At 34.3% G+C, this 24,821-nt stretch overlaps 1 protein-coding gene across 1 annotated transcript; it reads right to left on the reverse strand.

Annotated features, from left to right (window-relative positions):
* Positions 1–19,213: 19,213 nt before the first annotated feature.
* On the reverse strand, positions 19,214–21,210 carry LOC105774890 (protein DETOXIFICATION 55). Its single transcript, XM_012597462.2, has 2 exons — positions 21,055–21,210; positions 19,214–20,971 (listed from the first exon to the last, which is right to left on the reverse strand). The coding sequence occupies exons 1-2, from the start codon at positions 21,106–21,108 to the stop codon at positions 19,496–19,498; spliced, it is 1,530 nt and encodes a 509-aa protein (XP_012452916.2). The 5' UTR covers positions 21,109–21,210; the 3' UTR covers positions 19,214–19,495.
* Positions 21,211–24,821: the final 3,611 nt, after the last annotated feature.

A 24,821-nucleotide genomic window follows, 5' to 3' on the forward strand; every position in this document is an offset into this window, starting at 1 on the left:
TTCACTATTTATTTATATGTTTCTTCAAAGCTGTCTACTTGAGTCACTATTACTAAATTATTTATATCTTGAGATACAAAATTCTGAATTAAGATCCACTTGATGTCTTTAAAACTAGACTCAAATACCTTTCTACCATAAAACTTTTAGAATTTTTGGTTCAGCCAACAAGTACAGTAAAATCTTCAAACTTACCCCTGTTTTGCTGTCTAACAGCTTCGTCCCTTCTTTGCTAAAAATTAATTATCTCTTACTAAAAAATTTGGATGATGTTTCCATTTGTTTCTATTGAAAATAGACTCATTAATAATTTAAAAATGTGAATTTTAACCCCTAATTATTTTTCTCCAATTTTTGATAATTTTTCAAATTCAGAACAGGGAACCCAAATTCCATTACTTACACTGTTACTTACGCAGAGTTTACTATACCTCACAAAGTTTATTATACCTCACAATTTACAATTCCTTTACTTACACCGTTCTTCTATGAGAAACCAGACTCAATAAGCTTTAATTCTATCTTTTCTTCATCCTTTAATTCGATTTCCACAATTTATTGCACTTTTTCAAAATTAGCCTACTGCTGCTGTCCAAATCAGAAGCAATTTTGGCTTTTCGCCGAATCCTTTTTTATTGGCGTTTCGGGTACACATTTGGTTTTGTTTGATGCTAAAATAGTCCCCGAGCACTCCAAAGCCTATAATCAAGATACTCAACATCAATTTAATGGATTTACAAGTGAATTGACAACCAAGAACGAACAGAAACCAACTTACCACTAACGATAACTCTCCGATTAACTATTGTTAAGACGAGAACATTGAAATTTCCAGTCCGAGCCTCCCCCTACGCCCAAATCATAGAGAAAAAACATTACCACTTCAGTTGTTAAGAGATTCATGACAGAAACAAAGAGAAACACTTACCGAAACTAAGCGAGCACTAAACACGTGCGAAAACGAAGGAAAATAAATAGATTAGGGAAAAATCAAAAAGAAGAAAAAGAAAAGAAAGAAGGAAAAACTCAGAGAATTTCAGCAAGAGGAGATGGAGAAGAATAGACGGCAGAATTTTTTTTGGGAAAGAGAGTCAAAATTTGGTTATGGAAAAAAAAAAAAATAAAATCCCGATAACCCCCAAAATCCCTTAACCTTCTCCCTTAATTCCCACTACACATCCACTACTCAGAATCGCCCTATTACACAACTCTATCCCGAAATCTGAGCAAAAGTAATAATACCCTTGCCTGCATAGGGATTCGAACACAAGACCACCATAATAACACACCATTTAACCACTAGACCAGTAGACCCATTCTGATGTAATTTACCCAATAATCAAATAAAAGCCTACTGAACAAGAGTAAGGCCTAATTCATTCAAAATACCAAAATTTTCCCAAGCGAAGGCTTGAACTTGGGACCTCCCAAACACTCCCAGAACACATAACCACTAAAGCTGACAGATATTTGTGTCATATTTTCACAATAACGAAATTAAAAATTTTGGGGTGTTACAACTTTACTCCCTAAAAGAAAATTTCGTCCTCAAAATTTTCTTGATCTGAACAGTTGAGGATATTTCTGACGCATCACATCCTCAGGCTCCTACGTGGCCTCCTTAGTGCTATGTTTATGCCACAAAACCTTCACAAGGGAATAGACTTTTTCAAATTAGAAGAAGAAAGGATTTTTTTGGTTAGACGTATGGAATTGGCTAAGCATCTTTCCTCTTCTTTTTTATTTGTTCACAGAACACCACTACAAATCGATCCAGGTTGGGCTGAAACACTTGGTTTATAAGATCTATAAAAGCTGCCAGTGCATTAGTTAGTCCAAATGGCATCACTAGGAACTTGTAGTGACCATAAAGAGTCCTAAATGCCATCTTATGCACATCAGCCTCCTTAACCCTCAACTGATGATACCCAGAACGCAAGTTAATTTTGGAGAACACAGACGCCCCTCAGAACTGGACAAACAAATCATCAATTCTCGGAAGTGGATACTTGTTCTTAATAGTCAACTTTTTTAGTTGTCGATAGTCGATACACATCCTCATGGATCCATCATTTTTCTTAACAAATAGTACTGGTGCTCCCCACAGGGACACACTAGGGCGGGTGAACCCACTATCCAATAACTATTGAATTTGAGCCTTGAGCTCCATAAGCTCCTTCGGTGCCATTCGATAGGAAGCGATAGACATCGAAGCTGTATCAGAGAGAAGCTCAATCCCAAACTTCACTTCCTGGTTTAGAGGTAAACCCGATAGCTCCTCAGGAAATACGTCTAGAAAATCTTCAATGTTCTGATGTCCTTAACTATAGAGTCCCTTGAAGCGGAAATACTTACGTAGGCCAAATACGCCTAACATCTCTTGCTGACAAGTTTCTCAGCTACTAGTGCAGAGATCACGTTAGCCAAGTAATTCCGGTGTTCCCCAATCACAACTACTTCATTATCCCCTTCAGTTCTCAATACGACACTCCTAGTCGCACAGTCCAAACTAACATGATGCTTGACCAACCAGTCCATCCTCAAAGTGGACACAATGCTCATATTCAGTCGGCACCATGCCTCACGTATAGTGGCTCAATCTTAGAAACTCGACCTCATACTCGGTCACTGAATGATCCCCTTGCGTGAGATTCAGAAACTCACGTGTTCTAGCGTCAATGTAGCTTGCCCTCATATATTTACCTTGAAAAGTAGACTTATAGAAATCCCAAGTCAATCGTTCGAGGTAAGTGCCCTCCTTAACGGTCAGCCACCATTGGTATGCTTCATCGCGAAGCAAGTAAACAGCCCCTTTCAATTTTTGTTCAAGGGTAAAGTCCAGATTGTCCATAATTCTTTCTGTGGCATCCATCCAGTACTCAGCCACGCTAGGGGCGACTCTAGTGACACCCCTGAATAGCTCAGCCCTATTGGATCGAAGTCATTCCTTAACCGACCCTTGGCCCCTAAATCTAGTGTTGGGCCAGCGACCCTCTTTAATATTCTCAGCATAGCCTGAGACAATACGTCATCGCCAGCCATGCGGTCATGAGACCCAGTCTCTGTAGCAGGTGAAACTATCGTCTCGCTCGTATCCAGATTCAACATGCTGCCTAACGACGATGACTCAGGTCAAGCCCTCTACGGCATCTACTCAGCCTCTAGTACCCCGTCCGCGGATACCTCGTGCACTCATTATAGAATTCGTAGCTTATATGTGTTAACAATTTTATGAATTAGTTACAGTTTCGATATCTATTAGTAGTTATTTTATACAAAATAGTATCAGAAGTTTAGAGTTTGTTATCACGAATTGTAGTCTTACTACAGTTTTCAGTTTCGCTACTCTTTTCAGTATACACTATTTACAATGTTCTCAGTACAGTGTACTATCTATAGTAGTTTCAGAATATGCTACTCATATTTTCAAAAACTTATCAAAATTTTTAGAACAATTACAGAATCGGCGCCACAGACTTGGTGTACCACATCCTTAGTCAAAAATATTTCAAACCATTTAAAAATCATATTTTTTAAAACCAAGTTTGAAAACTCAAATCAATAGCTGGGTTTTGCAACCTAGCTCTGATACCACTAAATGTACCACCCCAAACTCGGCCTAGACGTTATGGCTCAATCTGACGATGTCACATGGAAAGAGATTTGAAGACAATATTGTCGAGTTTAAAAACCGTTATAGTAAGTTAGCTTTTATTTAATTTGAAAAAAAGACTAGTTGATTTGCTTTAAAACTTGTCTCTTAACGGAAGCTTTTGTAACCATTTAATTTAAGGAAAATTGTTTTTATTTATGAAAAACCTTAGTTTTTAAAAATCGTGTTTTATAGAGTTGCAGTTTTTAAAAAAATCCATAAAAAACTGTATAAAATCCCAAATTTAAAGTCAATCAGTCCATAGTCCAGAAGATACATCAAAAACCACAAATAAGTAATAAATTCTAGGCATTAACAAAAAAAAGTCTCAATTTTACATGTGGCCACTGTCGAGTCCTCCGCTGCACCAACCCGACAAGTCTGGGGATTACCTGTACAGATTAAACAGAGAAAGGGTGAGTTTTCAAAAACTGAGTGTACAATTCTTACAGAAACATGCATACAGATAATCAAAAAAATTCAGTTAGATACAGTCTGGGGCCTGTGCCCATCACTGAATAAGTCTAGGCCTTAGCCCATTCAGATACGGTCTCAAAAATACAGTAGGGCCTTCGCCCATATCAGATACATAATGCAAATACAGTAAATCAGAATCCTACCCACCAACCTCTACAAACCATCTCCGTCCAACCCTACACACCATGTGGGGATTAAATCTACCCATCCATCCCTGCACACCATGCTGTATCGAAATGCGACACATAATCAAAAGGTTACAGCTGAGCTGCCAGATAACAGGTTTAATAGCCTTTCAGACACTTCCTCCAAATATCATCAACCCACCCCGGTGCAATGTAACATAAAAAATATGTCATTTCATTATGCAATTAATAGTACATACATTCAGATATCATAAGTCATGCTCGGTATAGAAACCAGACAGACAGATCACACTCATAGGGGTCTAAGTAAAGCTTACCGACCCTACAGTAGGTTCACAGTCAACTTGGGCGACCCGTGCAACCTTACAGAACTTTTCAGAAAAATGGGCTCACACGCCATGTGGCCCACTCGGCCAAAATTGGCCTTGGCCACGTGATTCATTTTTAATGTAACCCGTGCTAGTTAATTATTCATAATGTTTTCATTATTTACTTATATGTTCCTTCAAAGTTGTCTACTTGAGTCACTATTACTAAATTATTTATATCTTGAGCTACAGAATTGTGAATTAAGATCTGCTTGATGTCATTGAAACTAGACTAAAATACCTTTCTACCATAAAATTTTCAGAATTTTTGGTTCAGCCAATAAGTACAGTAAAATCTTCAAACTTATCCCTGTTCTGTTGTCTGACAGCTTCATCCCTTCTTTACTAAAATTTAATTATTTAGTACAAAATTTGGATGATGTTTCCATTTGTTTCTATTGAAAATATACTCATTAATAATTTAAACATGTAAATTTTAACCCCTAATTATTTTTCTCCAATTTTTGATGATTTCTGAAGGCAGAACAGGGAACCCAAATTCAACCTGACATTGTCTCACAAAGTTTATTATACCTCACGATTTACAATTCCATTACTTACACCGTTTATTTTATGAGAAACTAGACTCAGTAAGATTTAAGTCTATATTTTGTTCATCCTCTAATTTGATTTCAACAATTTATGGCAATTTTTCAAAGTTAGCCTACTGCTACTGTCCAAACAGCAAGCAATTTCAGCTTTTCATTGAATCCCATTTTTTTTGCGTTTCAGGTTAACACCTGGTTTTGTTTGATGCTAAAATAGTCCCCGAGCACTCCAAAGCCTATTATCAAGATACTCAATATCAATTTAACTGATTTACAAGTGAATTGATAACCAAGAACGAACAAAAACCCAACTTACTACCAACGATAACCTTTCGTTTAACTATTGTTAAGACGAGAACACCGAATTCACCAGTTCGAGCCTCTCCTTACACCCAAATTATAGAGAAAAAACATTACCACTTCAGTTGTTAAGAGATTCATGACAGAAACAAAGAGAAACACTTACCAAAACTAAGCGAGCACTAACCGCGTGCGAAAACGAAGGAAAATAAATGGATTAGGGAAAAATCAAGAAGAAGAAAAAGAAGAGAAAGATGGAAAAACTCAGAGAATTTCGGCAAGAGGAGAGGGAGAATAATAGACGGTAGAATTTTTTTTGGAAAAGAGAGTCAGAATTCAGTTATGAGAAAAAAATAAAATAAAAGTCCGATAACCCCCAAAATATCCATTACTCAGAGTCCTCCTATTACACAACTTTATCCTGAAATCTGAGCAAAAAAAATAATACCCTTGCTTGCACAGGGATTCGAGCACAAGACCTTCACCATAATAACACACCATTTAACTACCAGACCAGCAGACCCATTCTAATGTAATTTACCCAACAATCAAATAAAAGCTTACTGCACAAGAGTAAGGCCTAATTCATTCAAAATACCAAAATTTGCCCAAGCAAAGGCTTGAACTTGGGACCTCCCAAACACTCCCAAAACACATAACCACTAAAGCTGACAAATATTTGTGTCATATTTTTGCAATAACAAAATTAGAAATTTTGGGGCGTTACATCCACGACTTGGACAAACTTACAATCCTATTCCACATTCATCCCTATCAGTTGCCTTAGTGCCCCTGCCCTATCCTTCGTGAGCCCCTATGTTAAGCCTTGATGCCCCTGCTTTAATTATGTTGCTTCGACATAATTCTTCAAATTTTGGTCGGATTTTGAGGGCATTTTACTCTTTTAAAGGTTTTATGACTTCAAGCAAGCTTTTTGCAACTTAGTTAGGTCAAATAAACAATATAAATATTATATTTTTAGAGGGAATTAGGGCCTTTTGGCAGTTTTTTGACTTTATAGTTGTTGTTTTTTTTTCTTATTGTGTTCTTTCAACTCTATGGCTTTCTAAACTCCTTTTTCTCGTTGAAGGTTAATCGAAGTTTGATTCAATACATTCGTGAGACTTATTTGTGTTTTAGTTCTTCTTTGTTCTTTAGCATTTTCACATCTTCTGTTATAATTACAATTGTTTAAGTTTTTTTAATTATATGGCTAATATTTTATAGCTTAGAACGGTTTCCTTGGTAGTTAGAATAATTAAATATGTAATTGTTTAATTCAATTAATACTAGTAACAAACTGCATACATTGTTTGTACTTTATGATTTTGTGTTGCGGATGTGTGATCTAGCTTAAATGAACCTTTTTAGGGCAATTTTGTAGGTTAGAATTATGTATCTCTAGTTATTAATGCCATCGGTAAGTTAAATCATGAACATTGAATTATAAGGTTATTTATTAGTAAGGGAAGTAATTTTAAATGAGTTGGCTCTTGGTTATCAAACATGTAAGGAGAGATAGGTTGTCGATGTTGAATCAAGAACTAAAACTAATTTATTAAAGCCATTGAAATTATCCTTATGTCAATGATCGATTTTATGAATCAAATAGAGATTTTATCTTTGGTTAGAGTTTATTCCCATTGATTTTTAAAACCTTTAATTATTGCTTTCTTTATTTTAGTTTTTAATGAATTTAGTTTTGATTTTATAAACCCCTTTTATTTACTTTACTTATTTTTCCTTAAGAAATAAAATTAGTACTGATCCTTGTAGATATGACCCTACTAATTGCTTCATATAACTAATCTCATATTTTTAAGTAAATTTTATTTTTGCAGGTGTCAATAATGTATTACACATACCATAGAATTATATAACTGAAGTTATTATAATGAATAATTATAATTTATAATTTTATAACATTAAATTAAAAAGAAAATCATTATAAAAGAAATGAGGTGGAGGAACGTGGAGTGGTTATGGATATAATGACATTCATGAACATGGATATCTTCAACATCCGTGCAAACGTGAGGTGAAAATGGACGAGGCAATCTCCGCCTTTCTTTAGTCTATTGTCATATTTAAATTCTATCTAATTTATATAAAATATTATAATAATTATTTTATTTATATATATTATGTACTTTATATGTCATATAACCCATATTTTAAATTGGTCTCTAAACTTCAAAATGTTCTAATTGAGTCTTCAAAGGATCAGTATCACATTAATCCTGTTCTTCCAATAATGCCGCTATTAACTCGAGCACTAGATAGTAACTCAAATATGACATAGAACATATTTAAAACACATTAGTTAAATTACAAACATAAATATGCCTATTGTTGAACTATTTGGATTTGACTTGTTAAAAAAAATGAAATAAGCCTCCTAAATTTTAATTGCATTGTCTATTTTTTAACACATTAGTTATGATTTAAGTTATTTATATGATAGATATATTTAAAAATGTTCCACATCACCGAAAAGTGTTTGTAAGAAGTGAAAGTGAACTTATTCCCTAAGCATTTGGAGTAAATTCAAATTCTAGAGTCATCATTGTTGAGAGGGTTTTTCCACAAATACCACCTCAGCTAAATAGGACTAGTTTCAGGCTATAAAATAGATGAGGACACATGTGGTTATACAAAAGAAGAAGAAGAAGTTGTATGTCATATCCAAACAAGCGTTTAATGTCTAAACTTATGACTAGGATGAGGGAAAGACCTAATTTATACAATTTTGATACTTTTAAGACTCAAGAACATTTTAAAGTTTAAATACCAACTTAGAATCTAGATAATTGTTTAGAACATTTAATGGAATTACTTGATAATATATAATAGTATAATGTAAATATTAGAAAATTATCCATATGCTTAAAACTTGATAAAAATATAAATATAAAATAGAATAGATTATTTACCTAGCCAAAAGATAGAATAAATTTTGAAAAATAAAAACCTAAAAGAGTTGAGTTAATTATTTACTAATCCATATTTTGTAGTTAACCGACCCGAAATACCATTAACCGAATTAATTGACCCTTTAAAATTTTTAACCGTTAAGCGAAACGAAATTTTTTCAAAAAAAATTAACCAAACTGAAATTTTTTCGGTTAATTCGATCGGTTAACTGAATTAACTAAAAATTATATATTTTTTCTTTTCGATTAAAATAAGTATAAAACTTAACTGAATTAACCGAATTAATCGAATTAACCGAATTAACCGAATTAAAGTATTGAATCACTACATAATTAAAAACATTACATAAGTCTTGAAATTAACACGTAATTGAAATGTTAGTCTTTAATATTCTCCATTTGTATCCATTTCTTCTCTCCAAAAGATCTCCATTTGCATTATACCTACAAAAAAAACATGTGCAAAAAATTAGCATATAATGGAAATATACGCATTTAAAGAAATCAAATAATATAAACAAATGAATAGATTGTAAGTTAACAAGAATAAGATAGTAAGCATACCCCTTCAACTCATGAAAGCTCATGAATTTAGGGTAGGCTCTGATGCATTCCAAGAAAAGTCTGAACAATGAATCAATTAAATAAGTAGGAGTGATATGGTAAAAAATTGAAACTATTAAAATAAAATAATAAATATACCATTTTCAATCTTGTCAAGCTCTTGGATTTGTTTTTCAATCTTTTTTATGTCTTCTTGTGATGATGATTTTCGAATCTAATCTTGAGTACACACAAGAGCTTGTACAATTTTAGGAGTTAAATAACTCCTATATTGATCCAGCACACGTCCCCCGACGCTAAATGCAGACTTTGAAGCAACCGTAGAAACCAATATAGCTAACACATCTCTAACCATTTTTGAAAGAGTGAGAAATCTGGGGTCATTCACTTTCCACCACAATAAAATATTAAAATCTTCAATAAAATATTAAAAATCTTCAACAAAATCCTCATTAGCCTCAGCTATTTATTTATTCAACTCAGATGTTTTATCCTTACCACTATTTTCCAACTCACGCTTTTTATACAAAGCTTGCATTCGTCTTTTCATTTTTTGTTGTGGTTCACCGAGAGAAACATGTGTTGGCACACTAGGCTGGCTACAAGTACTATGAAGTGGAGGCTTATACTAATCAAACAATTCATACAAAGATTCCTTCAATTTTTACATCATTTCACAAGCTTTTTTAGAACTAGACATTTCACTAAGTGTAAATTCAAGATACTTTAGTTTTTGTCTAGAATCTAAAAAACAAGCAACAAACATAAGAAAATTCATCTTATCAATATCACCTGTAATGCCCAATTTTGACCCGGGCCCACTAAAAATAAATAAAACCAACATAAAAGCAAAAAATATTAAAAGTCCATTTACAAATAACATCAGTCCATAGTTACAAGCCTAAAATCATACAGACCAAATCAATGTGGCCCAAACCTAAACCCAAATTACTAGCCCAAAATCAAACACCAATAAAACTCTAGCTCGAATACCCCTAGCCCAAAACCGAAACAAACAGAAACCCTAGGGTTTCTGAGATATCACCGCCGCCAAAGAAGCCATCAAGCCATAATCGCCGCTCACAAGACGCCTTCCCACGTGCGCCACCGCTACATGCCACGCCTCCATACGCTGCGCCGAGCCGCGCCACATCACCGTACGGCCTCCGTATACCTGCAAAAAGGACAAACAAACGAAAAAGGCAGTGAAAGCAAGCAAAAAGAATAGAAATTGCCAGCAAATCAGAAAAAAAAAAGGAAAATAAGAAAAACGTAAAGAAAAAAGACTCGGGGGGATTTCATTTTTTTGATTTTGGCTATCAGAACAAACAAAGAGCCTTTTGTTTTTAAGACAGAATCAATACAAAAAAAAAGATCAAAAAAGTTTCTTGAAGGTGATTGTTTTTCTGCTTTTTTTTTTCTTCTTTGTTCCATTGATGCATGTTTATTACTATCGATTTTTGTAAATTAGAAGTAAAGAAAAGGAAAAGATTCACCTCAGTGTAGCGCCGATTGAAACCTGGCTCGCTTCGTCGCAATCGAAGCTCGGGCTAAAGCTGTGAGGCCAGAAATTGGCGGAGCTTTCGGTGACATAAAACTAGGGCTGAAATCCTAGCAGTAGAGAGGATAGGGGCGGCCTTCCTCTGGTCCGAACTTAGGGCTGAAGCATTCTGTTTCAGGTTTTAGGGTGTTTAAGTAGGCGTATAAAACGACGCCGTTCGAGGTTGGTTCCTATAGTTTCGAAACGACAACGTTTTGGCCGTTCAGTGACCATGACCCGCGCGGTGAACCGACCCGGGGAAGGATCCGCGTGTTATTTGTTAAATGGCTTATTTGCGCCACTAGTCCCTCGCTTTTATTGCGCGTTACAATCCAGTTCTTTTATTTCTTTTTAAATTTAACCTCTTATTTATTTTTTGTTTCACTTTAGTCCCTCTCATAATGCAGCGTTTCGAGGTGTTGGGATTATTTCCCTTTTAGACCCTCGTGTCATTCGCGCGTTGTAATTTAGTCCTTATTATTTATTTTAATTCTGTTTTTGGTTTTTTAATTTTATTTTAATCGCATTTTGACCTACATTTTATTTAATATTTCTTTTGTTCTGTTAATTCGATTTTAATTACGATTTAATCCTTTTATTAGTCACTTATTAATTAATTTATTGTCATTACTATTATTATTATTATCACTATTGTGGTTCTCTTTTACCTATTTTATATATACTTCGTTTTATTTTTATTTATTTTATTCTTGTGTCACCTCATTTATTTATTCATTTATTTTTCTTCCTTATTTTAAATATATGTTGTATGTAATTTATATTCTATATGGCATGCTTTAAATTATTTCATAATTTCTTTTATTTGCTATTATTTATCCATTTTAAACTTTTATATATAATATATGTTTATATATATACATCACTTTATATATGTTATTTTAAAATTTTGTTTATTTTCAAATTATTTTAATTCCAATTTTCTTTTTATAGATTATATTAAACCTTTTATTTATTATCTTAACCTAACTCATAAGGCTAATTATTTTAAGTTCTTTATATATTATTTTATTTAAAGTTATTTTACATATTACTTATTTTAAAATTAACCATACTATTTACTATTTTAATCATCATTATATTGGATTATATTTCTATTTTCCTATTTATGTATACATTACTTTATTATTTACTATTATCTTTAAACTAGTTTTATTATACATATATGTATGTACGTAATGTATATATTGTTTAATTTTAAACTTTATATTTTTATATACCTATTGATACATATAGATGCTTTACTTAATTTAAATATCCACATATATTTAGTGTATTTCACTTTTGCATATTAGTATATATTATTACTTACATGAAGTTTTTCACTCCCTACATATTACTTATTTTAAATTAATATATGTATATTATTTAATGTATTTTGATTTATCTTTTATATAATATGTATTTTGAATGTTGGTGTTGATATTGGCGTAACTGAGATTATTGATATTATGTTTGTTTGTATTTATATATTGATTATTTGTTATCCACTAGTGTATGTTAGTTACGAATCATCCTTTATGTTATACGAGAACATTAAATCATGTTACATCGCTTAAAAGATCGCATTTATCAAAATACCGAAATAGTTTTAAATTCCCAAAATATCTGGCATTCAATGATTCTCGAGAAAATAGTGCCCTAACTTACTGGGCTTCAATTTTCCTCGTTCAATTTGGATGGCCAGGTATCTTTTAAATAAAATCATACGAATCTCAAATAAAGTCCCTCGGGATTTCAAACATTGGACCCTAACTCACTAGATCCAATAATTTTGCTACCCCGGATTAAAGATTTTAAATAAAGGTCGTGTTCGGTGTTTAGGAATTTCAGGAAATTAAACCCTAACTTATTGGGTTCTAATTTGCCGTTTGACCCAAATAATTAGATATTCTTCTCAAAATGCATAGGTTTTAAAAGTCAAGAGATAAACTTAATTTCGCGGATTTAAAATGTTACACTCTAACTTACTGAGTGTGACAATCTATTTCCTTGAAATAAATGAGTTTCATCCTCCGATTCGTTTCATTCAAATTTTCATTTAAAAGGATTGTATTTTTAAAATCCTTTCAAAATTTCCACTCTAAGACATTAAATAATCAATTTGGTACCAATTTTGGGCGTCACGAGGGTGCTAACCCTTCCTTGTGCGTAACCGATTCTCGAACCTATTTTCTCAAAATTCGCAGACCTAAAATTATTTTCAAGGTGATCCGATTGCACCTCAATAAGAGATCGGTGGCGACTCCAATTTCCATTTTCAAAGTCGATCCCCGTTTTTTATAAATTTTAAAGGTGGTTTCGACATCACCCTAATACTTATCATACTTCTCCTTCATCTTGATGGCCATAACATTGAAATCAACATTACTATTTAACTGAGCATATCGTAAAAGAATATCAATTTCAGAAAGCTCGTCAAAAAAATTATTGGACGTGACATATGAAGTGCCAAATACACGTAAAGTGACTTCATAAAAGTGTTCTAAGAAATCCCTCAAGTTCCAACATTAGCCCAATCATCCACACTAGGCCAACCCTCTCCGCTTTCAAGTTCAGCACTAAAGTTTGTATCTTGCTCCTCAAATCTCTCAAAAGCTCTTTCAAAGTTCTGAGCAGTGTCTAACATTAAGTAGGTCGAGTTCTACCTAGTACAAACATCAAGACACAACATCTTCTTGCACTTTATCTTTTCTACCACAACACACTCCTTAAACTTTTATAATCTAGCTAAAGATTGTCTCACATGTCTAACAGCCCCCTAACACATACAACAGATTTATTCATTTCGTTTAAGCCTTCAACAACAATCAAATTCACAATGTGTGTCATGCATCTCATCTGAAGATATTTACCATTTTGAACGAAACCCCCTCGAGGGTTAAATTTCTTTCTCAAATAACCAATAGTAACATCATTTGAACTTGAATTATCAATAGTAATAGTAAATAACTTATCAATCCCCGAATTCAACAAGCATTTCTTAATCACCATCCCAATGGACTCACCCTTATGACTAGAAATTGGACAAAGTTTAAAATCTTTTTATTCAATTTCCAATCGTTATCAATAAAGTGAGCAGTGATACACAAATAATTAACTCTTTTCAAAGAAGTCCATGTGTTAGTAGTTAAGCAAACTCTAGAACAAGAACTTCTCAAAAGTTGTTTTATCTTGACCCTTTCATCTAAATACAATTGATAAACATCCCTAGTCATAGTTGTTCGTGAAGGAATATGAAACCTAGGACATGCCACAAACATAAATTTCTTAAAGCCTTCACTTTCAACAAACTTGAAAGGTAATTCATCAATCACAATCATTTGTGTTAATACTTTCCTACATGCTTTTTGATCAAATCTCCAAGTTGAAAGATGCCCTTCCCCCCTTTCAACTCCCTTTTTAGGTAAAATTAGCTATCCTTGACTAGTGTCAACAACATTACTAGGATTTTTCTTACATGAACCAATATAATATTTCAATGACATTGTACCATTTTTTTCATATCACAACAAAATTCCTTTTGACAATAATTACATTTAGCCTTACTTGCACCCTCACTATTAATAATCCTAGTGAAGTGAGACAAAACTTCTGAACTTTGAGGAGTGGCTTTTCTTTTCCCAGTAGTCCCCTTTGTTTTTCTTGAAGCTCTAACTCCCGAATTTTCAGAATCTATCGAAGTAGGAAGTGTAACACTATCCTAAATAGATGTTGGTTCGGTAGACATTCTACAAGAAAAAAATATATAATAAATTAAAATAAATTTATAATATTAAACATATTTTGATGTTGAGTTTTAGAGAAATAAATTCTGCTTTTATCCATGTCTAATAACTTCTTGTTGACTGGTTCATCGTTCGCACAAGTGAATCAGCTAAACAAACATTAAAAGTTGGACTTAAAAAAAAATCATGGTGTGGAATAATAAACTAAATTAATATACTTGATAATAAGAAAATTTTGGAATAATAATAATACCTAATGATAAGCAATACTAAATTAACCCTAGTAGAAGAGAAAGGGTTAGGGGAGGAGGAAATTTTTCCATGGTTGTTTATTATGAGTATTATAAGATTTGATAAAAGAATTACTAAGACAACCTACCGTAAGAACAGGGTACTTGATCACAAGTATTCGAAGAGGAAACAATTGATTATGGGCGCTTGATCATAGGTATTCAAAGAGTAAACAACCAAAATTTAAAGAGAATACTAAAAGAAGGCAGACAAGAAACCAATTTGTTAAAAAAATAGTTAATAGGATAATGTAGGCATAGATAGTGGATGAATTTCAGAAATACCATCCTGTAATTTCATAATAAAAAAATTAAAAAAAAAGTGTCAAGATAAAATTCCTTTCTGGAAATGATTAAATACAGAATCATTAAGTCAACTTACCTGGAGTCGAGTTTTTACTGTATCAATTGGGTACAGAGCTGCTTCGAAGACAACACCAGCTGTAGCTCCAGCTATGATACTTTCTACAAAATACACAAATTAAAGATCTTTAGTGAGATCTATTTCCAACCATGCTAAAGTTCAAGAAAGAGTAGTATCCAACCGCTTCACTCCATCTAACCTTCAAAACTTTCAAAAAAATCTCTGTACTCTGATTTAGGACATCTTTGTTGCCATATATATTGCTCTTCTTCTAATACTTCAATTTCCCCATTTTTTTATTATTACTTAACTAAGTTAAAAACACCTTTTTAGGCCTTGTATGTAAGTTATAATAGTGACATTCCAAATGGTGCAGAAAGAATTAAATGACAGAAGAAAAAGCTGTGAACTTTTTAAAGATCCTCTCTGTTATGTTGTTCCATGCCTTTCAGCTTTCTTTTTTTGATTTCCCTTTTTCTATATTTGTGTGGAGTCAACCATTGGGTAGTGAATTTTAAAGTCTTATGGATCTGACGGCTACATTGTTTCTTTTTTTTAATGGTAATTAGTAAAACTTTCAAGAAATTTCTAAACTAGATTTAGTAAAGCTTTCAAATCAAAATCTATATAAAACTTCTTTCTTTCCATTAAAAAGGTGAGAAGCACAATTTGAACCAACAATATTTAGTATTTGCTATGTTTATGATGCATCTCCACAATGACGAAAATAAAATGGAAAATAGGAAATATTTGTATTGTTGGAGTGAGAGGACATGGATCTCTGATCTGCTCTTACATTTTTATTTACCACTCTTTTCTTTCTTCTTCTTCTTCTTTAGAGAAATGCTAAGTAATTTTTTTTTTAGAGAAAAAGGATCCAAAAGGAAGTACATATAGAAAATCTAGACATTCAGTGTTTGATTGTAATATCTATAAAACTAAATTCTCTACTAGACTACTACTACTATATATACAATTGCCACTCCTGGATGAAAGAGACATTTATCAAAAAAAAAATAAGGGCATTCCCACAAATGACTGGTAACATAGGGAAAATTCGGCGATGCGAACCAGATTAAATGGATGGTAGGAATTCAGGACACTTGGTCAAGATGTAGAATAAGCAAGTAGTAAAATAGTGCCCAAATTTTCAAGAGTAAAAGCCTACCTCAACTCGCCGGTGATGGTAACATGATAGACACCGGATGGTTCACGAAGGTGGTTGGCCTGGCAGTGACAATAGAAAGATTTTGGGATATTTCAATTAGGGTTTTGAAGGTTAGGGTCTTAGTTAGGGATTCTTTTTATTTCTGTCGTTTGTTACTATGTTTTATTTTTAGACTTTTAGTTTTAGATTTTTATTTTTATTTATTAAATTATTTATATTTTTTACGATTGGGTTGGGTAATTGGGCTAGGTTGGGTACTTAAGTTTATATATATTAAATTGGGTTTATGTTGGATTTGGTTTGGGTGAATAGTGGGCAATATCTAAGTAGAAATAGTATCTAAATATTAATTAGCCAAAAAATAAACATTTTTTTGAAAAGACAGCTAAAAAAAAACTTAAATGTCTATAATATACAATACAAATTGAGCATTTAATTTATTTTATTTTTCCTAAATTTTGGTAATCAAAATGATCTCATATAAAAATATGAGTTAGGCCTACTTTAAATATGTATATTTTATAAACTACTCTAACCGCTAATCAACAATTCTAACTTCACCCTGAATAACATAGTCCAAATTCAACTATACCCATCTAGGGCAACTTTAAGGGGCAGGTAGAGGCCTTGCCCCTCTCTCAAAATTGAAAATCAAACAATTTAATCTATTTATAAATAATGAAAAATTAAATTAATATCTGATAAAATTACACTTTTAACCCCTCAAAAATAAAAAATAAAATATTTAATCTTTTCAAAAATAATAAAACCAGAAATTAATAAATACTAAAATTATATTTTAACCTCTTAAAAAATATAATTTAATTATTATCCCCACTAAAAAAAATTTCGATTTAGCCCGTAGCGATGGACACGTCATTTCACCAAAAGGCAACAGTAACAATGTTAAATTTCTCGCAGAAGGCAGGAAGGTATATGATTTAGATATTGGTCTTACAATGTCGTTTTCAGAAACCATGCACAATACGTCATGAACCATGCAAATAAAACTTGACTGTGCATAATTTGAGTGGTCCATTTGTTTTCTGTTTTGTTTTTATTTTTATTTTTTTGAAGTAGGTTGGTCCATTTGTTACAATGAAGGAAACATCTTCAAATTATCTCCTCACATTATATCATAGATGTGATAGTTTATGAATCGATCCCTTCAATTCTGTAATTAGGCTCCAATGTGAGCTTGCTTTTCATTATTCCGAAACAAACCGATTCAAATTCAATAGAATTAAATTAAATGAGAAAAGACAAAGCACAAATGTCCGAAGACAAAAACATTATGAAAAATAATTACAAGCGATTCAGCCAATGTGTATGAAGCTATAATTTTGTTGTTCTTGTTTCTTTTGCTTATGTATGCAGTAGCTGTTGGATTGGATATATATTTTTATGGCTGGGCAAAGGAGATTGATTTCCAACATCATTATTGCAAAGAAAATTATTTCTTTTGAAGTCATATCAACATCATTGTGAAATATAGTTTATAGTTCTTCCTTTTTCAATTCATCAACTGCCGGTGGCTTTCATATCCTTCTCTATCGCATTATCTTGATTGCGAAATCTGAGGGGAAGACTATGCTTCATTAACGGCTTTATAGATGTTACACTTTGTAGCAAATTTTGTCGACAGATATCTTTACAACTACCCCCTCCTATATAAACACTCCTCATGGTCATGAATGATCAACAGAATCAGCGTTTTTTTTCTTCAGCAGAAATGTTGGACCACGAATGAAATTCCCTAGGTTTCAAAAAGACTAATGGGCGGAAATTAGTTGAAAGTTTTCTATTCATAAGTTTGAACCAAAAGAAAGCAATGGAAAATTAGCTAAAACTTCAGCTGCTGGTGTAGCAAAGTCTTAAAGGTGAAATTTCTTTATAAGACACTATTTTGGCATGCAGAAAAAAAACCCATTATTTATCTTTACATAAGGCTTTTAGTTTCTAAGATTTGGGGAGGATAGGGCATTCAATATATGGTGAATTTAATGCCCTAAATTTTGCAGATTAGAAAGCAGTAAGTGTAGACATAGATGTTTATGTTCTTCTTGTTGTTATCTACGAGAAGACTGTTTTTAGGTACTGCATGAGCTCAGATGACCAACCTAATCAAGAGACAGGCACATGGTGCACATGCGTGCCAGCAAATGACAGGAGACTTCACTGTTCAATACTAATGTTTAGGTACCCTGGTTGGCTAGCTATGGCTAGCTTGGTGGAATTCTTTTTTGTTTTCATTGGTGTCTTAAGGACTGTCATGTATCATAGTAGATTTGATAATGAGGCCTTGATGGTTGATCAAAAAGTAAAATTGGAAAGTCAGATTGCAATGATGCTGTAACAATAGGTTGTGACTTTCTAATGGAATCACTAAAAACCGTGAATAATACGGAACATAGAAAGAGGTATAATAATAAACCAATCCATTCTCATAATAACATCGTGGATAAACTCTCAATATGTTCCGAGTGAACAGAAAAAGTTCATCAGTTTAATGCAATCTTCAAACCTCCAAAATAATCTACCAATAGATTTTTTTTAATGTAATTATTTTTCAAAATAATCAAATATTATTTTCAAAATAATCTTAAAAGATATTATTTAAATTTAGTTACTTTTGAAAACAAACATGTACAATGAGCCTATCTCTTGATTAGGTCGATCATCTCATTATCTTAGTCACTGCTATCAACCACAGATATTTTGATTTTGATTAAAATAAGCAAAAGTATGAGAACTAATTAGAATCAATATGTGCACCATTGTTGTCCTTCAAATGTGTGATGCAGTACCTATTCTTTTATATTTTTAGTCAAAATCAAGATATCTACTTTATTATGAATGCAGGAGGTAAACTTGGATATCTATTTTTTAATTATTGTTTTGTGTAAGTGAATGGTTTTTAAAAAGAAAACTAATAAGAAAAGAAATGCTAAGAGCAGAATTTATATCCAGATCCGGGACTTTAGATGTTGATTCGTATAGTCAGATTCAAGAATTAATACCTAATAGATCGAGAATCAAATTCCAGCACCCGCAATTTCTTTCTTTCCTTGATCTTTCGTTGTATTAAGAAAACAAACAAAAGAAAAGGGCTAAACCTTTATCTCATAAGCATACAGATAATTCTATTTTTATGATTAGCATTAATTGATTGATATACAAAGGTGCATGCCTGCATGGTCTAGTGCATGGCCAAAGATTAGTGGGGAACTAGCTAACTTTTAAGAGAAATAAAAGAAAGAAAAAGGGAAAGACAAAACAAACAGGTGTATATATATAACATGAGTCGGAAAATAATAATAATGGAGATGAAAAAGTGTAGTTTCAATTTGTTCTGTTAGATGGGAGTATTCTGGTTCCTTGAAGACCACCGTGTTTTCCTCACTTTCCAGAACCCAATTCTGTGAGAAATCCAACTCCCTCTTCACATTTAATGACTTGGTCTGCATGTGCAAAATGTTCAGTTTTGCCCACCAACTCTTTGGCCTTCAACGACTCTCGTTCCCAATCCGTCCTGAATACCACTGTTAAGATGGAGATAACACATGCAATCTGAGCACCTAGCAGCCCATAACACATCCCCACGAACCCTAGTCCGCAAACAAAGCCTAGGACTATTGCCAAAGGCGCACCCACCAAGTAAAACGAGTAAAAGTTTATGGTTGCCCCAGTCCCGGGCCTAGCACTCCCTCTTAGGATCCCACAACTTGTGGTTTGTGGACAATTTGCTAGCTCACACAGTCCAAGTATGGGTAGTACAATCATGGTTAGCTCTAGAACCTCATAATCCTTTGTGAAAACTCTTCCCCAAGCTTCTCTCCCGAATACCGTCCCTATTAATCCCAAAAATGAGGTCAACAAGGCTAGCCCTATGGCTACCACTGCTGCCAACCGTGCCCTGCTCGGCCTCCCCGCTCCGAGCTCATTCCCGACTCGGGTTGAGGCCGATGCACTGAGTGCTGTTGGCAACGTGTACATGAGAGACGTCGTTTGTATCACTATTGCTGACGTTGCCAAAGCAACTCGAGGTTCGGATAAATAACCGGCTAGAATTGTCATAAACTCGTACCACCACCACTCTAAGCAAACAGCAATGCAGCTTGGTATTGCCAGTCGAAGAAGATCTCCCCATTCCTTCCCTATTAGAGCTGTTGACGAAGGTGGGTGTGTCAGAGTTGGCGATGGTAACAAAGGCGTCCGCATCGACTCCTGTGGAACAAGATGACTAGTTCGAGTGTAGAACATGTAACAAAGAAGGAAGAAAAGGGTGTTGAAGTTGGTGATGAAGGTGGAGATTGCTATCCCAGGGACTCCTAAACCTAAAGTAAAGGATAAAAGGACTGTGATTGGAAGATGAAAAAGGGTCGAAACTAAAGCTGACCACATTAAAGGCCAAGTTGTTCCTTTGCTACGCAAGTAAATACGTAGAGGATGAAGAAGGCTATTTGCTATAAGATCCGGGATCGCAAACCGGCAGTAAAGGCTGGCAACTTTGGATATATCAGGGTCTTGATTGATGCTAAGCATGAGAGGTTCAAGGTTAAACCATATCAAGCCGATGGGTACCGAAGCCAGCAGTAACATTACAATCGTTCTTTGCAAAGTGAGAGCTGCCATTGATAAGTTCCTTGAGCCAAAAGCTTGACTGCAAAGCGATTCCATGCCCGTAGCAAGCCCTGACAAGACTGAGTAGCCACTGATGTTTGTAAAACCAACAGCTAACGCTCCACCAGCAAGCTCAAGGCTGCCTAATCTTCCCATGCAAACAACTAAAACCATGTTCCTTGCATAACTCACCAAGCTCATAGCTGCTATAGGGAACCCTATATCAATTATTCTCTTTAGCTCCTCAGTCACCTAAATATAGGCAGTGAAACAAAAAAAAAAACTCAGTTAACTTATCATCTGTTAGAATGAAAATTGTGTCAAAGATTGTATACCTCTGCCATTGTTGGTTGCTTTTGATAAGATCTCAGTGCTTCAAGCTCGTCCATAGCTTTATTTCTTTCAGTTAGCAATGGAGCACTCTAATTTGCTGTGAAGTGAGTGGGAGAAATATATGGGGAAAGATGTTTTTATAAGCCAAGAGATTGTGGGGTATATATATATCTGATTGTCAAGTATTTAATTTGTATAACATTAGCTCTGTTCTGCCTTAAAACGCATAAACAAAGGTACAACGTCATACTGCAGCTATAAATATATAAATGTTTTATAGTGATGTAAAACATTTGCAATGGAAAAACCCTTGTTTTAACCGTGCGATATTAGAAGCATGTTCTGAAACACAGTACTGCTACAATCAAACATGTCATTTTCCCTTAAAAAATGGAAACATATCAATAACACATCCGAGAAAATCATGCAAGAATGTTTAACTCGCTTATGTATCTGTCTACCTGCACGTGAGAGTATTTCATGTTGGTGGCTGTCATTCTTATCACTATATTTTCTACTTCTATGTACTAATACTGGAGGATACTTTTGATCTCCATCTTCGGATTCAAATAGCACCTCTAACGAAAAGTTATGGTACCACCAAATATATTCCGATTCAACTATCGTAATACAAACTAGTTGGAATCAATATCCGTCAATATTGTTGGTATAAGGTCATGTTTCAAATGTCTGTTATCAATAGGGCCTTGGAAATGAACGATCACAGTCCACGTCAAAGGAGAGATTATAGAAAAAAATTAGAATTAGAAATTGAAAGAATATGTAGTTAATTTGTGTTGGAAGCAAAAGACTTTTTTCTTTCCCACATGTTTTTTCCAAGTATGCTTCGATGCATCCAAAACTAAAAGCAAATTAAACCTTCCACGTTTCCGATTGGAGCCACACCCCTTGTCTATTAAAGGTACTACAACAACCTTCCTTTCTATATCATTTATCTAATTTTCCCCTTCTTCTATTAGCCCTAATTAATTCGTTTCCCTTCCATCTTTGCTATTTTTATATTACAAAATATCTATATATTTTACAAAATATCTACTCTCTTACCTTTTTTGTTAAGACAAATAAAATCTCAGTCTATAAATAAAACAACGGACTGTAAACGTTGCATTATACGTATAGATGATGGATCCATGAGTCAATAGAATATCTTTAAGAGTATATACCATTTCATTTTCTTAATAATTTGAGTGAGATACGATAGTTTCTCTTAAACTTTCACTTGCTAAATGCGCTAGATGAAATATTGCTTCATGATTTACCCAATATGTCTCTTGTTTTACAAAAGAGTATTTTAAAAGGAGTTTGTAATTTTTTTTTTATTCTTTTAAGGAATAATGGTAAGAGTTGTCGAGGGATTAAACTTGTTATGCTTCTATTTGGCTTGGGCAGGTGGCACCACGAGAAGTTATTTGAGAAACACCCACGATTGACCTCCTGCCTCATATTGTTCAATTGGTCATTGGGTGATTAGCCACTTGCATGCCCCATACTTCAACAAGCCACTTACTGATCAACAAACCCTCCACCAAGCCACCTACTTTTTAGCGGGAATGCACTAACCACTAAGAGGAGACCACTAAGGTACCACGTAGGCTTAACAACCTCGTTGTACCTCTGCAGAGGGAATGTTAGAGCAATACCAGACATAGGGGCCTTCCCGCTATAAATCCCTAAGGAACGATGAAGAAAGGATCTTTTCCCCCTTTAACAACCTTAAGCACCTACCCTCAGCACTCAATCTCCCTTACCTTCCCAGCAACATTCACACTACTCTTCCCTTACTTCGACTCTCCGCTTATCTAGGTAAACCGATCTCTTTGTCACCACCATCTCTCCCTTATCTAATCTCTTATTGAACACTTGTATCAACAATTAGTGCAATGGGTGTAAACAAAACCATGGCTCCTTCAACTAATACTTCTATTAACCTAGAGATTCCAACCAACCCAGCAAATCTAACAAACCCTACAAACCCAATAGAGCTTCCTTCAAACTAAACACAAACATAGGAACCTGCTTCAACTCAGCCATCTGCGTCACTCTCTCAACCACCAACCAACAATATTGATTAGACCACTACATGCCAAACCCAACCCCTACTTGGTGCTTCCTATCTTTTTCAGGGATACCTGTGCTACATACTACCGGTACACTCGTCTTCCTTGGTAGTTTGCCTCAACACCCTAGGGCAATGTTGCCACAAATCCTACGAATCAGGCTTCCCAACATCAACCCTCTAGCTCTCAGCAACAAGTTACTGAGATACATGAGAAAATGCAACGCCTTGAGGCTTAACTTTTTGAGTAGCAGGTTTAATTTTCAGGAAAAAACATGAACACGAACGATATTTGGACATAAAGAATACCCAAATGAGCATTTATCGTGGAGCTTAAGGAAGGCAAAAACCCAGAAAGGTAGGCTTACCAGCTCCATGAGAAAGATACAATTCTATTCACTCTCTACGGATTAAATGACCAAAGGTAGCCAAATGATCCACCTATTGGTAATAATTGCCCAATTGGTTCCCATGGTAATAATGCTACCTTAGAGGAGTAGATGTTGGCCTTGAAGATGGAGTTGTTACAAGAATTCTGAGGGTTGATAATGCTTGTTTGAGTTATTCTAATGTGCCATTCGCTCTAAAGGTATTGGTCTATAACCTTCCATCATCCTTCAAATTCCCTAGGGTCTTTTATGGTGGTTTAAAAGACTCGAAAGACCATTTAGCCCACTATAACAACCACATGAACATCTTACACACCTTTGATGAAATTAAGTGTCAAACCTTCTCTATGACCCTCATACATACTGCTTGGGCATGGTATTTATCTCTACTAAGGGGTTCCATCCGCTCCTTAGAACAACTTGCTAATATGTTTATAAGCCAATTTCTTGCCAAAAATACTTTGCAGCAATCCCTAACCTATCCCATGTTCATCTGTCAAAAAGAGGAACAATCCTTCTATGACTTTGTTTATCATTTTAATACAGCCATGATGGTCACAGAAAGAGTCTCTGATGACTTGGTCATTCGGGCTTTTATTACTAGCACAAGCCACCAATTCTTCAAGTATAATATTGTTAGCAACCTGTCGGACTCACTCTCTACCCTACATGAGATTGCCCACCGATTTGTAGAGAGTGGCAAAATTCAGTAGGGTAACGCCAAACTTTTTTACCCTAGCAATCAAGACCTTCTCTCTTCACGCAATTCCTCATCTCCATGCAAATATTCAAGGCAACAGCGAATGCGTACCCAAGTAGGTGCTATAGGAAACATACGATATAATGCTTTGCATCAAGAGGACAATGAATGGTCTCCATTGTCAGTTCCCCTAATCGCCCAAGGCTTATCCGAAACAATATGGGTCACTAGAGCTAGAGGAACAAGAACCTTTATAATCGCTTCCATTCATACCATGAGCTCACTTCCTCCTCGACTTATATCTTGAGCCAAGTGGAGCAACAAGGGATATTAGAAAGCCCTCCGTCTATGCTTCAAAGCCAACATTACAACAATTTTAACCAGCATTACCAATTCTATAATGCCCTAGCCGCCATACAGAGAATTGTATCCATCTTAAGGATGCCAGTGAGTTAGCCATTCGATAAGGACATTTGAAGCAATTTTTTTCCCATAAGGCACATAGAAAAATCTATCCTATGATAGAGAAATAGAACCATCTGACGCTAGAAGAGATGATAAGGGCAAATAGCTCATGAGAGGGATTATTGATGTCCTAATTGG

This window comes from Gossypium raimondii, chromosome 10, assembly GCF_025698545.1.
Source record: "Gossypium raimondii isolate GPD5lz chromosome 10, ASM2569854v1, whole genome shotgun sequence".
Taxonomy (NCBI): Eukaryota; Viridiplantae; Streptophyta; class Magnoliopsida; order Malvales; family Malvaceae; genus Gossypium; species Gossypium raimondii.